Source organism: Salmo trutta, chromosome 8, assembly GCF_901001165.1.
Source record: "Salmo trutta chromosome 8, fSalTru1.1, whole genome shotgun sequence".
Classification (NCBI taxonomy): Eukaryota; Metazoa; Chordata; class Actinopteri; order Salmoniformes; family Salmonidae; genus Salmo; species Salmo trutta.
In genome coordinates, this window is record NC_042964.1 from 3646053 (window position 1) to 3663108 (window position 17056).

General features: G+C 43.1%; 1 protein-coding gene across 3 annotated transcripts in view; it reads left to right on the plus strand.

Annotated features, from left to right (window-relative positions):
* The first annotated feature begins 956 nt into the window (after positions 1-956).
* LOC115198073 (glucosidase 2 subunit beta) overlaps positions 957-17056 on the plus strand; it is a 252996-nt gene continuing 236896 nt past the window's right edge. For 2 of the 3 annotated variants that reach the window (XM_029759745.1, XM_029759747.1), the window contains exons 1-5: positions 960-1168; positions 1902-2018; positions 5156-5251; positions 10104-10161; positions 12818-12935. In XM_029759745.1, the coding sequence (XP_029615605.1) occupies positions 1066-1168; positions 1902-2018; positions 5156-5251; positions 10104-10161; positions 12818-12935 (492 nt within the window). In that variant the 5' untranslated portion in view covers positions 960-1065. Of the gene's footprint in view, positions 1169-1901; positions 2019-5155; positions 5252-10103; positions 10162-12817; positions 12936-17056 lie in introns of all 3 variants that reach the window. The other variant, XM_029759746.1, reaches the window with a different exon arrangement.

Genomic DNA, 17056 nt, shown 5'->3' on the forward strand with positions numbered 1-17056 from the left:
TCTTCCTGGGTTTTATTATGGATCCCCATTAGTTCCTGCCTAGGCAGCAGCTACTCTTCCTGGGTTTTATTAAGGATCCCCATTAGTTCCTGCCTAGGCAGCAGCTACACTTCCTGGGGTCCAGCAAAAATTAAGGCAGTAATATACATTTTACAACAGATTTCACAAAGCATTAAATGTGTGCCCTCAGGCCACTACTCTTATACAACCCACGATCGAGGTGTACGTGTGAGTACAGTGTGAATGCTGTGTGTTTGTATGTGTGTTTCTACCTGTGTGTGTGTAACTCTTCACAGTCCTCACTGTTTTTTCAATCTGATTTGACTGCTTGCGTGAATTACTTGATGTGGAATAGAGTTCCATGTAGCCATGGCTCTATGTATACAGAACAAAAATATAAACGCAACACACATAATTTTCAAAGATATTACTGAATTACACTTCCTATAAGGAAATAATAGATAGATAGATAGATAGATAGATAGATAGATAGATTGGAGTATTTACCTCTGGTGTACTGGGTGGAATGTAATAGTTATATAACTCCTCATTTTCAGTGAGTAACATCATCATATTTTTTTTAAATGTAGTTTTAAAAGCTTAAAATGAATTGTCATATGTTGTTTGTCATATGTTTTTTTGTGAGAGAGTCAGAGATTTAACACAAATAGCTATCAGCCGGTCTCCACAAAGCAGATCAACAGTCAATGGTAAATGTCAAGTTCATTTGAGTAATAATTTGTCAATTAAACAGTCAATTAATTAGATAGCCTATCAGTCAATGTGTAACAGACTGTCTAAAATATTATTTTATTAAGTTTCTATTGTTTGATAACAAACATATTTTGTCTGTGTTAAATACATTTATGCTACTTTTAAACGATTCTTTTTTTTTTTACAGTGCGGCTTTTATTTTGAAACGTAGACGGTAAAATCCATGCGCACGTCACGTCACATGACCATGTTTCAGGAAGCGCTGATAGTTCACTGGAAAATGTTCAACTAGCTAGCTAATATTTGAGTGTAAAGAGCAATTTAACTGCTTTGCAGCCTGTAAAGAAAGTAATGTTTACAAACTGTTCCCTCGGACATTGTCATATTATCATTGCTGTAGTTCTTTGGTCTATTTGTGTAGACTCGCGGAAAATCAGAGGAATTTCTTTATCTTGTAAGTCTCCCGAAGTAAACAAATATTATGCTGTTGCAAGATTAGCTACATAGCCTGGATTAGCTAGTAAACAAAGTAGATTCTTAGCATACATTTACAATACCAGCATGTTTTACCAAACTAGGCCTACTGAACTAGTTGAACTAGCTAACGATAGCTGTCTAATTAGTTTAACAATATTACAACATTTGAATTATCCTCCAAGTGTTGTGACTGTCAACAAATCAAATCACATTTTATTGGTCAAATACACATATTTAGCAGATGTTATTGCGGGTGTAGCGAAATGCACCTGTCATTGAATCACACATTCAGCCTGGCTATAGGCTACTGTAACATGTAGTAATGTTTTGAATTCTTTTAGAATAGAGTATTTTTTATTTGCATGGACATTGTGTCAGCCCTGAGATATTTGAACCGGCAACTCCCCTCGTTATGTGGCCCATCTCTCTAACCTACCGCCGACCCCAAAATGAGCTGTAAAGTCAATACCATATGAGACTGTAAACAAATGATGATTAAGACGGTGTGGAATGAGAGAGGGAGGTCTGATTAACATAAAGTGGCAGAAAGGGTAGCCATATTGATTCCCCGCCATTGGGGAGACATGGGTGATCTGTAAGCAGATGTGTTAACCACTAGACAAACCAAGTGTGTAAATCAAGAATACCAACACAACATACACACGACGTTTGTTTAGATTTTTTTTCCCTTGCTCTCTCCCTTTTAACAGATAAGAGGTTTTATAGAGAAAGAAAGTCCTTCCTGTGTATCGATGGGTCCAAAATGATCCCTTTTGACCAGGTGAATGATGATTACTGCGACTGTGTGGATGGATCAGATGAACCAGGTAAAGAGGCTCGAGGTTGCCCCTAACCACAAATAGAATATCCTGTATTCATAAAGGGTCTCAGAGTAGAAGTGCTGGTCTAGGATCAGGTCCCCTCTTTCCATGTAATCTTAATCCATTATGACAATAAAATGCTAAATCCTGATCCTAGATCAGTCCTACTCTGAGACAATTTATGAATACGGGCCCAGATCAGCCAAGTCCTAACTTTAACCATTAGGAGGATAATGATTTTTCTAATCCTGGACCAACAGTTAATGGCAACTTTGATCAACTCCACTGCAGCTGTAGACAGGTGTCATTGTGCGGACATAGGCTATACTTCACATTGTCACGATGATGAGTAGAATAACTTTTGCACACCTGAAGTCACCTTTCAGATCACAGGTATAGTATATAGATGAAGCAAAAACTGAAGTGAACTGGTAGAATGACTCTGTCACGTAGACCATCTTCAAGACATTCTGTAAGCATGTGGCCAAATAGCTGTATTGCAAGATAAGTGGGTGATTGATTGCTTGCCGGTTATACAATCTAATCAAATAATCAAAAGTTTGGTACAATCAATGACTTTCAGATATTTCAATGGGTTGACTTTATAATGTAATTGAAGTCCTTGTTTAGAGGTGGTAAGCTACCCATGGTAAGTGGGTGGTAAAACCATGATTTACCTGGCTGGTATAGTGATAGAGAAGGGATCTAAGTGTGTCTATACATCAGGTATACATTAGCAGGGAGCACAAAGAGTGTAGGGAGACAAGTAGTGCTCTTACACTGACTAGATAACAGCTCTACTGATTCTTGACGATCCCTGGATTTGATTTAGTTTATATTAATGTATAAATATAATATATTCATATATAATAATATAATATATTCACACTTGCTGACATTTCAAGTTCTCATGAGTTTCTTTGAACTCAAGGAACTAGGTTGCAAGCGAAAATAAAATCAGGGGTGTCAAACTAATTTTTATTGTTGCCCCGGGGGCTGCATTCGATCATTGATAGACAGCCTTTTTCAGGTCTTGCCATAGATTTTCAAGCTGATTTAAGTCAAAACTGTAACTCTGCCACTCAAGGACATTCGCTGTCTTCTTGGTAAGCAAGTCCAGTGTAGATTTGGCCTTGTGTTTTAGATTGTTGAAAAGTGAATTCTTCTCCCAGTCTCTGGTGGAAAGCAGACGGAACCAGATTTTCCTCTAGGATTTTGCCTGTGCTTAGCTCCATTACGTTTATTTTTTATCCTGGAAAACTCCTCAGTCCTTAATGACTACAAGCATACCCATAACATGATGCAGCCACCATCTATGCTTGACAATATGGAGAGTGGTACTCATCACTGTGTTGTATTGGATTTGCCCCTAACATAACACTTTGTATTCAGGGCAAAAAGTTAATTGCTTTGCCACATTTTTTGCAGTATTACTTCTTTTCACTCTGTCAATTAGGTTAGTATTGTGGAGTAACTACAATATTGTTGACCCATCCTCAGTTTTCTCCTATCACAGCCATTAAACTGTTTTAAAGTCACCATTGGCCTCATGTTGAAATCCCTGAGCAGTTTCCTTTCTTTCCGGCAACTGAGTTAAGAAGGACGCCTGTATCTTTGTAGTGACTGGGTGTGTTGATACACCATCCACAGTGTAATTAATAACTTCACCATAATCAAAGGGATATTCAGTGCCTGCTTTTTACATTTTTACCCATCTACCAATAGGTTCCCTTCTTTGTGAGGCATTGGAAAACCTCCCTGGTCTTTGTGGTTGAATCTGTGTTTTAAATGCACTGCTCGACTGAGGGACCTTACAGATAATTGTATGTTTGGGGTATAGAGATGAGGTAGTCATTCAAAAATCATGTTAAACTGTTATTGCACACAGAGTCCATGCAACTTATTATGTGACTTAAGCACATTTTTACTCCTGAACTTATTTAGGCCATAACAAAGGGGTTGTATACTTATTGACTCAAGACATCTCAGCTTTTCATTTTTATTTTAAGTTTTTAAAAAACTTAATTCCACATTGACATTATGGGGTATTGTGTGTAGGCCAGTGACTAAACATATCAATTCAATCCATTTTAAATTCAGGCTGTAAAACACAACAAAATGTGGATAAAGTCAAGGGGTGTGAATACTTTCTGAAGGCCCTGTATTTTAGGGATTATTATTGAGCCTGACACAGTCAACAAACTGTATGAATGTATGTTTGTATCATTTTTAGTCATTTTAAGGAATATTCAGTTTGTTTTCGCCCCATTTTTCCCCCGCCTTTATTTTTCTACTCGGTCCGTCCGCTGGCCAGATTGGACCCGGTCCGTATATTTGACACCCCTGTACTAAATGAATCTACTGGCACAAAGAAGGAATATATTGTTAGAGTGGGTGATGAGGAATAGAGTGAATCTTTAGGCCAGACATATTTTTTATGAAATGTTTAACGAATTTAATTTTTGGAAAAGTGAGGCGATAGAGCAAAACCTTTTTTTTTCTTTTTTTTTTTAAGATTAAAAAGTAAACCCTCTTGTTAAATATTATAGCAACCTCAGTTCACCTAGTGACCTAATCTGGAGATTCTTGGGGAGGCTAAAAGAGGCATAGTTCCACCATAATCCGAGAGGATTATCGCTTTATCGGAACTGTAGGACATTATTTTAAATTATTCTGATGCTCACTACAACTTTTCACTTCTTCAGATTTATATATATTTTTTTGAAAACATTTAAACATTCAATTAAATCTGTATCGCCTTATTATAATGTCATTAAAAAAGTAGGTTTGGAAGTTTGTTGTTAATGAACACATTCGGTACGACCCATCTAACCATCAGCCCCTGCCAATTTGGTCTGGTCCCAGAAATTAAACATCCATGTGATTATTTGCAGGACACTGCCACCCTAAGAGCGATTGTGGAAGTGCATGTATTTTCCTTCACAACCCATTCAAGTTTTAACTTTTAATGTCACATGCACAAGTATAGTGAAATGCCTTATTTGCAAGCTTCATATGAAATATAAAATCAGATAAGCTGTTTCAACATGAATTATTATTCCATTGAAAATCTGCTTCCAATGATTACCTTAGTAATGAAATGCAGTCATCACAGACTTACCTTTGAACTTTGCCCTCTTTAGGCACTGCGGCCTGTCCCAATGGCCGATTCTACTGCACCAACCTCGGCTACCGCTCTCACTACATACCATCTTCACGTGTCAATGATGGCATCTGCGGTAAAGTTTTCCCTATTGTGCATGGCTAGACAACTGTAGTGTACTGTAATATACTGAACTGTAATGTACTGTACAGTAATGTACTGTAATATACTGAACTATAATGTACTGTACAGTAATGTACTGTAATATACTGCACTGTAATGTACTGTACTCTACTGTAATATACTGAACTGTAATGTACTGTACAGTAATGTACTGTAATATACTGAACTGTAATGTACTGTACTCTACTGTAATATACTGCACTGTACTGTACTGTACTCTACTGTAATATACTGAACTGTAATGTACTGTACAGTAATGTACTGTAATATACTGAACTGTAATGTACTGTACTCTACTGTAATATACTGCACTGTACTGTACTGTACTCTACTGTAATATACTGAACTGTAATGTACTGTACAGTAATGTACTGTAATATACTGAACTGTAATGTACTGTACTCTACTGTAATATACTGAACTGTAATGTACTGTACAGTAATGTACTGTAATATACTGAACTGTACTGTACTGTACTCTACTGTAATATACTGAACTGTAATGTACTGTACAGTAATGTACTGTAATATACTGCACTGTACTGTACTTAACTGTAATGTACTGTACTCTACTGTAATGTGCTGCACTGTAATGTACTGTACAGTAATGTACTGTAATATACTGCACTGTACTGTACTTAACTGTAATGTACTGTACTCTACTGTAATGTGCTGCACTGTAATGTACTGTACAGTAATGTACTGTAATATACTGCACTGTACTGAATGTACTGCACTCTACAGTAATGTACTGTACTCTACTGTAATGTAATGTACTCTACTGTAATGTACTGTACTCTACTGTAATGTACTCTACTGTAATGTACTGTACTCTACTGTAATGTACTCTACTGTAATGTACTGTACTCTACTGTAATGTACTCTACTGTAATGTACTGTACTCTACTGTAATGTACTGTACTCTACTCTACTGTACTGTAATGTACTGTACTCTACTGTAATGTACTGTACTCTACTGTAATGTACTGTACTCTACTGTAATGTAATGTACTGTACTCTACTGTAATGTACTGTACTCTTATGTAATGTACTGTACTCTACTGTAATGTACTGTACTGTAATGTACTGTACTCTACTGTAATGTACTGTACTCTACTTTAATGTACTGTACTCTACTTTAATGTACTGTACTCTACTGTAATGTAATGTACTGTACTCTACTGTAATGTACTGTACTGCAATGTACTGTACTCTACTGTAATGTACTGTACTTTACTGTAATGTACTGTACTGTACTCTACTGTAATGTACTGTACTCTACTGTAATGTAATGTACTCTACTGTAATGTACTGTACTCTACTGCAATGTAATGTACTGTACTCTACTGTAATGTACTGTACTCTACTGTAATGTACTGTACTGTAATGTAATGTACTGTACTCTACTGTAATGTACTGTACTGCAATGTACTCTACTCTACTGTAATGTACTGTACTTTACTGTAATGTACTGTACTGTACTCTACTGTAATGTACTGTAGTCTACTGTAATGTAATGTACTCTACTGTAATGTACTGTACTCTACTGTACTGTAATGTACTGTACTCTACTTTAATGTACTGTACTCTACTGTAATGTACTGTACTATACTATAATGTACTGTACTCTACTGTAATGTACTCTTCTGTACTGTACTCTACTGTAATGTACTGTACTGTAATGTACTGTACTCTACTGTAATGTACTGTACTCTACTGTAATGTACTCTACTGTAATGTACTCTACTGTAATGTACTGTACTCTACTGTAATGTACTCTACTGTAATGTACTCTACTGTAATGTACTGTAATGTACTGTACTCTACTGTAATGTACTCTACTGTAATGTACTGTACTCTACTGTAATGTACTGTACTCTACTGTAATGTACTGTACTCTACTGTAATGTACTCTACTGTAATGTACTCTACTGTAATGTACTGTACTCTACTGTAATGTAATGTACTCTACTGTAATGTACTGTACTCTACTGTAATGTACTGTACTGTAATGTACTGTACTCTACTGTAATGTACTCTACTGTAATGTACTGTACTCTACTGTAATGTACTGTACTGTAATGTACTGTACTCTACTGTAATGTACTGTACTCTACTGTAATGTACTCTACTGTAATGTACTGTACTCTACTGTAATGTACTCTACTGTAATGTACTCTACTGTAATGTACTGTACTCTACTGTAATGTACTGTACTCTACTGTAATGTACTGTACTCTACTGTAATGTAATGTACTGTAATGTACTGTACTCTACTGTAATGTAATGTACTGTACTGTACTGTAATGTACTGTACTCTACTGTAATGTACTCTACTGTAATGTACTGTACTGTACTGTAATGTACTCTACTGTACTGTAATGTACTGTACTCTACTGTAATGTACTGTAATGTACTGTACTCTACTGTAATGTACTGTAGTCTACTGTAATGTACTGTAATGTACTGTACTCTACTGTAATGTACTGTAATGTACTGTACTGTACTGTAATGTACTCTACTGTAATGTACTGTACTCTACTGTAATGTACTGTACTGTAATGTACTCTACTGTAATGTACTGTACTGTACTGTAATGTACTGTACTCTACTGTAATGTACTGTACTGTACTGTAATGTACTCTACTGTAATGTACTGTACTCTACTGTAATGTACTGTACTGTACTGTACTCTACTGTAATGTACTGTACTCTACTGTAATGTACTGTACTCTACTGTAATGTAATGTACTCTACTGTAATGTACTGTACTCTACTGTAATGTACTCTACTGTACTGTACTCTACTGTAATGTACTGTACTCTACTGTAATGTACTGTACTCTACTGTAATGTACTCTACTGTAATGTACTCTACTGTAATGTACTGTACTCTACTGTAATGTACTGTACTCTACTGTAATGTACTGTACTCTACTGTAATGTACTGTATTATCCTCAACCAGATTAGACTATTTGCATGTTGAATCCATTTGTTACAGCTTTACTACCTTTACTTTATTAAGCCAGTCATGCTCTTGTATAAATGTTGATTAGGTAGTTCAAAGGCTTAGTTATTTACAATAATCCTTTGATCCTTCACATTGATGCTACTGACTGCTACTGAACGGCTTCATATTGCTATCCATTATGATTCTCACACTGTTGTTTAAACTAGACTACAAACATCAGCTGTGACTACAGTGGGAGTGAGCTCCACTCCAGTAGGAAGAACACTGTCTCAGTGATGTCCCACTGGTTGGCTCTTCTCTTTGAGAACACATTTTGAATGCTGTCAAAGATTGACATCTTGGAAGTTGTTATACCCGCTGCCATTCCCTTTAGTGGAGGAAACAAACTGAGATAAAGAGGCAAAACAGTAAACAAGACCCCCCTCTTCTCCCCCTCTCCCTCTCCCCCTCTTCACCTTGAACAGAATTCTGTCTTCATCTTCAAGCCCCCCCTCTGCCTGTCCCCCTCTACCGCTTCCCCTTGAACAGCATTCTGTCTTCATCCTCAATACCCCTCTTCCCCATGAACAGCATTCTGTCTTCATCCTCAATACCCCTCTTCCCCATGAACAGCATTCTGTCTTCATCCTCATCTCTCTCTCCTCTCTCTCCCATGAACAACATTCTGTCTTCATCCTCAAGTCTCCCTCTCCTCTCTCTCCCATGAACAGCATTCTGTCTTCATCCTCATCTCTCTCTCCTCTCTCTCCCATGAACAGCATTCTGTCTTCATCCTCAAGTCTCCCTCTCCTCTCTCTCCCACGAACAGCATTCTGTCTTCATCCTCAATACCCCTCTTCCCCATGAACAGCATTCTGTCTTCATCCTCAATACCTCTCTTCCCCATGAACAGCATTCTGTCTTCATCCTCATCTTTCTCTCCTCTCTCTCCCATGAACAGCATTCTGTCTTCATCCTCATCTCTCTCTCCTCTCTCTCCCATGAACAGCATTCTGTCTTCATCCTCATCTCTCTCTCCTCTCTCTCCCATGAACAGCATTCTGTCTTCATCCTCATCTCTCTCTCCTCTCTCTCCCATGAACAGCATTCTGTCTTCATCCTCATCTCTCTCTCCTCTCTCTCCCATGAACAGCATTCTGTCTTCATCCTCAAGTCTCCCTCTCCTCTCTCTCCCATGGCGTGTGAAGCCTGCTGCTGTAAATCCTTTAATTAGATCATTTTTGTCCCCCTTCCCTCTTGTCTCTGAGCGTTGCAAGCTTTCAAAAAATGGAATTGTTTCCCGTTATCGCCACCCCCTCCCCGTCACAGGCGTTCCTGGCTGTTTGCGGCGACGGCACGCGGCAGCGGCAGGCGGTGGAGAAAGAGATGGAACTAAGGGAGGGAGGGGTTAGCGTCTGACTCCGGCAGCGTTTTACCTTCTCATCCTCCCGCCTTGAATGGAGCCACTTAGAGTTGGCGGTTTGTCCTTTAGGCTCAGTGAGAGCTTTTAACTGTGTCGGGCTCTGGCGCGCTAGCTACTGCTCAACCAATGGGATACCAGCGTAATTGAGGAATTTCCAACTGTGATTGCTCTCGTGGCCTCTGGTCGCTCCCTGGCAAGTCTCGGAATGAAATCCGACCTAGTTAAGTAGTAGTTATTTTGTCAGGTGCTGAATATAGCTGTAGGCATCAGCAGATTGGGATTTTTAAATGGCTGCATTTCAGTGATCAATAAGAACGCACAAGAGAAGTTTCAGAGGTCAATGTGGCACTCTTGTCTTTGTTGAGATCTCTTGTTCTTGTGTACCTCATTGATTTGCCTGGTGTGTAATTCCTTTTACCGTTCTTCCCTCCAGACTGCTGTGATGCTTCAGATGAGTACAGGAGTCAAACGCCTTGCCAAAATACATGCAGGTCAGTTGAACTGGGAGTCCGTACTTCTAAAATCATACACCTTTAGTCCAGGGGTGGACACCTGCTTGTTTTCTTTTCATCTGGCGCTTATCTGATAGCTCAGAGTACACACCCCTGGTTCCCCAGGTCTATCACAGAGTACACACCCCTGGTTGCCCAGGTCTATCACAGAGTACACACCCCTGGTTGCCCAGGTCTATACTCAGTACACACCCCTGGTTGCCCAGGTCTATACTCAGTACACACCCCTGGTTCCCCAGGTCTATACTCAGTACACACCCCTGGTTGCCCAGGTCTATACTCAGTACACACCCCTGGTTGCCCAGGTCTATACTCAGTACACACCCCTGGTTGCCCAGGTCTATACTCAGTACACACCCCTGGTTCCCCAGGTCTATACTCAGTACACACCCCTGGTTGCCCAGGTCTATACTCAGTACACACCCCTGGTTGCCCAGGTCTAGCTCAGAGTACACACCCCTGGTTGCCCAGGTCTATACTCAGTACACACCCCTGGTTGCCCAGGTCTATACTCAGTACACACCCCTGGTTGCCCAGGTCTATACTCAGTACACACCCCTGGTTGCCCAGGTCTATACTCAGTACACACCCCTGGTTGCCCAGGTCTATACTCAGTACACACCCCTGGTTGCCCAGGTCTATACTCAGTACACACCCCTGGTTGCCCAGGTCTATACTCAGTACACACCCCTGGTTGCCCCAGGTCTATACTCAGTACACACCCCTGGTTCCCCAGGTCTATACTCAGAGTACACACCCCTGTTTGCCCAGGTCTATCTCAGAGTACACACCCCTGGTTGCCCAGGTCTATACTCAGTACACACCCCTGGTTGCCCAGGTCTATCTCAGAGTACACACCCCTGGTTGCCCAGGTCTATACTCAGTACACACCCCTGGTTGCCCAGGTCTATACTCAGTACACACCCCTGGTTGCCCAGGTCTATCACAGAGTACACACCCCTGGTTGCCCAGGTCTATCTCAGAGTACACACCCCTGGTTGCCCAGGTCTATACTCAGTACACACCCCTGGTTGCCCAGGTCTATACTCAGTACACACCCCTGGTTGCCCAGGTCTATACTCAGTACACACCCCTGGTTGCCCAGGTCTATCTCAGAGTACACACCCCTGGTTGCCCAGGTCTATACTCAGTACACACCCCTGGTTGCCCAGGTCTATACTCAGTACACACCCCTGGTTGCCCAGGTCTATACTCAGTACACACCCCTGGTTGCCCAGGTCTATCTCAGAGTACACACCCCTGGTTGCCCAGGTCTATACTCAGTACACACCCCTGGTTGCCCAGGTCTATACTCAGTACACACCCCTGGTTGCCCAGGTCTATACTCAGTACACACCCCTGGTTGCCCAGGTCTATCTCAGAGTACACACCCCTGGTTGCCCAGGTCTATACTCAGTACACACCCCTGGTTGCCCAGGTCTATCTCAGAGTACACACCCCTGGTTGCCCAGGTCTATACTCAGTACACACCCATGGTTGCCCAGGTCTATACTCAGTACACACCCCTGGTTGCCCAGGTCTATACTCAGTACACACCCATGGTTGCCCAGGTCTCGCCCTAAATCAGTTGCTGTGGTGGACTGTGATCATTTGGAGCTGGAATGTGTTCCCATTGGCATGCCGTCCGACATCCCAATTGAGCACCTGGTTAAAATGTATATGATATGCGTTTCAGAAAGGATGTTTTGGTATGAATAACCTATTAAATATTCCTGTTGTCCTAACCGTTCCGTAGACATATGTGCGGGATCAGAGCCTGTTGGACCTACGTGACAGTGATAACCAGTGGATCTTCTTATACTGAATGTTAGCACCAGGGGGCGTGTTGTCACTGTGCTAGAGACTGAGAGCTGTATTGACATGATATGATTCCTATAGCAACCCTCCCTTAATGTGAATACATCATGGATAACAAGAGTTCAATATAGGCAGATACAGAGTCGCCACCTCATTGGCTTCTCATTTGCCATCTTATTGTGCTTGTTTACCAAATAGAACTAGAACGGATAATAACAACAGCAGCCGCTCCGTTAAATTGAGACGTTGTGAATATTTTCCTAGGGATAATTGGTTCTTTCCAAACGTCTAAACAACACTTTAGATTTGGTGTCAAAACAGCGAAGGGCTCTAATTCCACTTAAAGAATACTTTTTTTCCTTTCAAGCATTTCTTAAATATATAGGACGTGTGCGTACATTTTTCAGAAGCATATTATTTAGCTAGACCTCAATTAGTAAAACACCCCTAATTGCATTGATGGCCATTTCCACGGCTAGCACATGGGTACATCTTTGGCAAACACAAGCACCAATATAGGTTTAATTGAATTTAATTATGCCATATGCCTCCAAACTACAAACAAACAAAAAATATTATACCTCATTTTCGACCTCACAACCTCCTTCCTTCTACTATATCTCGGGCAAAAGAGATATCTGCTCTCCAACAGAATCCTCCTGTAGCTCATGTACCCAGTTATTTTCCCATTTGGACTGGGTGAGTACACTGTGAGCCCTCCAGAATTGGCCCATGTCGTCACTGTTAGAAGGGGATGGGAGGTGTCCGTGGAGACAGCAGACGGTGGGTTTTCTCAGTAATGTTTCCTTTCTTCCAGGAATCTGGGACAGAGGGAGCGAGCGGAGGTGGAGGGCCAGATGAGGGTCCTGGGTGAGGGGCTGAGGCTCAAGCAGCAGCTGATCGAGGAAGGCGTCCTCACCTGGCGGGAGAAACAGGTAGATAACAGTGGTAATATACACTGGCTCCCTGTCTGACTGTCACCCAGGGAAATCAGTGTTTTTCCTACCCTGCCCAATCCTCCATGTCTCCTAGACAAATAGTTGATACCAGAGTACATGTTGCAACCATGCCATGTGTTGCTATGGTTACTGTTTAAACTAGCACCTACCTTAATGTATGTACATGCCTAACTACTACCACAATATTATAAAAGATGCCATGCTTAGTACCACCACCACTACTACTACTACAGTCATCCATAATCACTCACCTCCACCATACTTAGCCGACTACGATGACACACGGCATAGTCAGCCGACTACGATGACACGGCATAGTCAGCCGACTACGATGACACGGCATAGTCAGCCGACTACGATGACACACGGAATAGTCAGCCGACTACGATGACACGGCATAGTCAGCCGACTACGATGACACGGCATAGTCAGCTGACTACGATGACACACGGCATAGTCAGCCGACTACGATGACACGGCATAATCAGCCGACTACGATGACACGGAATAGTCAGCCGACTACGATGACACGGCATAGTCAGCCGACTACGATGACACGGCATAGTCAGCCGACTACGATGACACGGAACAGTCAGCCGACTACGATGACACGGAATAGTCAGCCGACTACGATGACACACGGAATAGTCAGCCGACTACGATGACACGGCATAGTCAGCCGACTACGATGACACGGCATAGTCAGCCGACTACGATGACACGGAATAGTCAGCCGACTACGATGACACGGCATAGTCAGCCGACTACGATGACACGGAATAGTCAGCCGACTACGATGACACGGCATAGTCAACCGACTACGATGACACGGAATAGTCAGCCGATTACGATGACACGGCATAGTCAACCGACTACGATGACAAGGAATAGTCAGCCGACTACGATGACACGGAATAGTCAGCCGACTACGATGACACGGCATAGTCAACCGACTACGATGACACGGAATAGTCAACCGACTACGATGACACACGCAATAGTCAGCCATAATCACTCACCTCCACCATACTTAGCCGACTACGATGACACACGGCATAGTCAGCCGACTACGATGACACGGCATAGTCAGCCGACTACGATGACACGGCATAGTCAGCCGACTACGATGACACGGCATAGTCAGCCGACTACGATGACACACGGAATAGTCAGCCGACTACGATGACACGGCATAGTCAGCCGACTACGATGACACGGCATAGTCAGCCGACTACGATGACACGGCATAGTCAGCTGACTACGATGACACACGGCATAGTCAGCCGACTACGATGACACGGCATAATCAGCCGACTACGATGACACGGAATAGTCAGCCGACTACGATGACACGGCATAGTCAGCCGACTACGATGACACGGCATAGTCAGCCGACTACGATGACACGGAACAGTCAGCCGACTACGATGACACGGAATAGTCAGCCGACTACGATGACTCGGAATAGTCAGCCGACTACGATGACACACGGAATAGTCAGCCGACTACGATGACACGGCATAGTCAGCCGACTACGATGACACGGCATAGTCAACCGACTACGATGACCCGGAATAGTCAGCCGACTACGATGACACGGAATAGTCAGCCGACTACGATGACACGGCATAGTCAGCCGACTACGATGACACGGAATAGTCAGCCGACTACGATGACACGGCATAGTCAGCCGACTACGATGACACGGAATAGTCAGCCGACTACGATGACACGGCATAGTCAACCGACTACGATGACAAGGAATAGTCAGCAGACTACGATGACACGGAATAGTCAGCCGACTACGATGACACGGCATAGTCAACTGACTACGATGACACGGAATAGTCAACCGACTACGATGACACACGGAATAGTCAGCCAACTACGATGACACGGCATAGTCAGCCGACTACGATGACACGGAATAGTCAGCCGACTACGATGACACGGAATAGTCAGCCGACTACGATGACACGGCATAGTCAGCCGACTACGATGACACGGAATAGTCAGCCGACTACGATGACACGGCATAGTCAGCCGACTACGATGACACGGAATAGTCAGCCGACTACGATGACACACGGCATAGTCAGCCGAATACGATGACGCGGAATAGTCATCCGACTACGATGACACGGCATAGTCAGCCGACTACGATGACACACGGAATAGTCAGCCGACTACGATGACACACGGCATAGTCAGCCGACTACGATGACACGGAATAGTCAGCCGACTACGATGACACGGAATAGTCAGCCGACTACGATGACACGGCATAGTCAGCCGACTACGATGACACGGAATAGTCAGCCGACTACGATGACACACTGCATAGTCAGCCGACTACGATGACACACGGCATAGTCAGCCGACTACGATAACACGGCATAGTCAGCCGACTACGATGACAGGGAATAGTCAGCCGACTACGATGACACGGCATAGTCAGCCGACTACGATGACACACGGAATAGTCAGCCGACTACGATGACACGGCATAGTCAACCGACTATGATGACACACGGAATAGTCAGCCGACTACGATGACACGGAATAGTCAACCGACTACGATGACATGGCATAGTCAGCCGACTACGATGACACGGCATAGTCAGCCGACTACGATGACACACGGAATAGTCAGCCGACTACGATGACACGGAATAGTCAGCCGACTACGATGACACGGCATAGTCAGCCGACTACGATGACAGAAAATAGTCAGCCGACTACGATGACACGGAATAGTCAGCCGACTACGATGACACGGCATAGTCAGCCGACTACGATGACACACGGAATAGTCAGCCGACTACGATGACACGGCATAGTCAGCCGACTACGATGACACACGGAATAGTCAGCCGACTACGATGACACAGAATAGTCAGCCGACTACGATGACACGACATAGTCTTCCGACTACGATGACACGGAATAGTCAGCCGACTACGATGACACGGCATAGTCAGCCGACTACGATGACACACGGAATAGTCAGCCGACTACGATGACACGGCATAGTCAACCGACTACGATGACACACGGAATAGTCAGCCGACTACGATGACACGGAATAGTCAACCGACTACGATGACACGGCATAGTCAGCCGACTACGATGACACGGCATAGTCAGCCGACTACAATGACACACGGAATAGTCAGCCGACTACGATGACACGGAATAGTCAGCCGACTACGATGACATGGCATAGTCAGCCGACTATGATGACACACGGACTAGTCAGCCGACTACGATGACACGGCATAGTCAGCCGACTACGATGACACGGCATAGTCAGCCGACTACGATGACACACGGAATAGTCAACCGACTACGATGACACGGCATAGTCAGCCGACTACGATGACACGGCATAGTCAGCCGACTACGATGACACGGCATAGTCAGCCGACTACGATGACACGGAATAGTCAGCCGACTACGATGACACACGGAATAGTCAGCCGACTACGATGACACGGCATAGTCAGCCAACTACGATGACACGGCATAGTCAGCCGACTACGATGACACGGAATAGTCAGCCGACTACGATGACACACGGAATAGTCAGCCGACTACGATGACACGGCATAGTCAGCTAGCTATTCTATACTCAGTCACAACACAGATGTGCACATCTGCACACACAGACACCATCCTCTGATTGCCAGCTCATAGGCTTCTTATACCCAGGGCACGTTTTGTTGAATATTTCGGGTCAATGTTCTGTTTCTGTGTGTAGGTGATTGACAGATCCAGGCTTGTACAACCCCCTGCCCCTACTGCAGTTTTTGATCCTCTGTTCTGAATGTGTCTCTGTTGATGTGGCAGAGTGCTTTAGGGGCTAGTCCTAGGAACCTTACACAATGACCCCAAGGGAACCTATCCTGAGGGGAAACTGTTAGAAGAACACCAGACCTTTTAGAGACATTACTGGAATAATGTATTCTATTGGAATTGTGCACATATTTTTTCATGTTGAGTCAACAGTTCCTTCCAGCGTACTGAATAAAGGATGTTTTGTATTATGTTTCTGTTTTGATTTACAAAAGATTGAGGACTAGATCGAATGACAATAC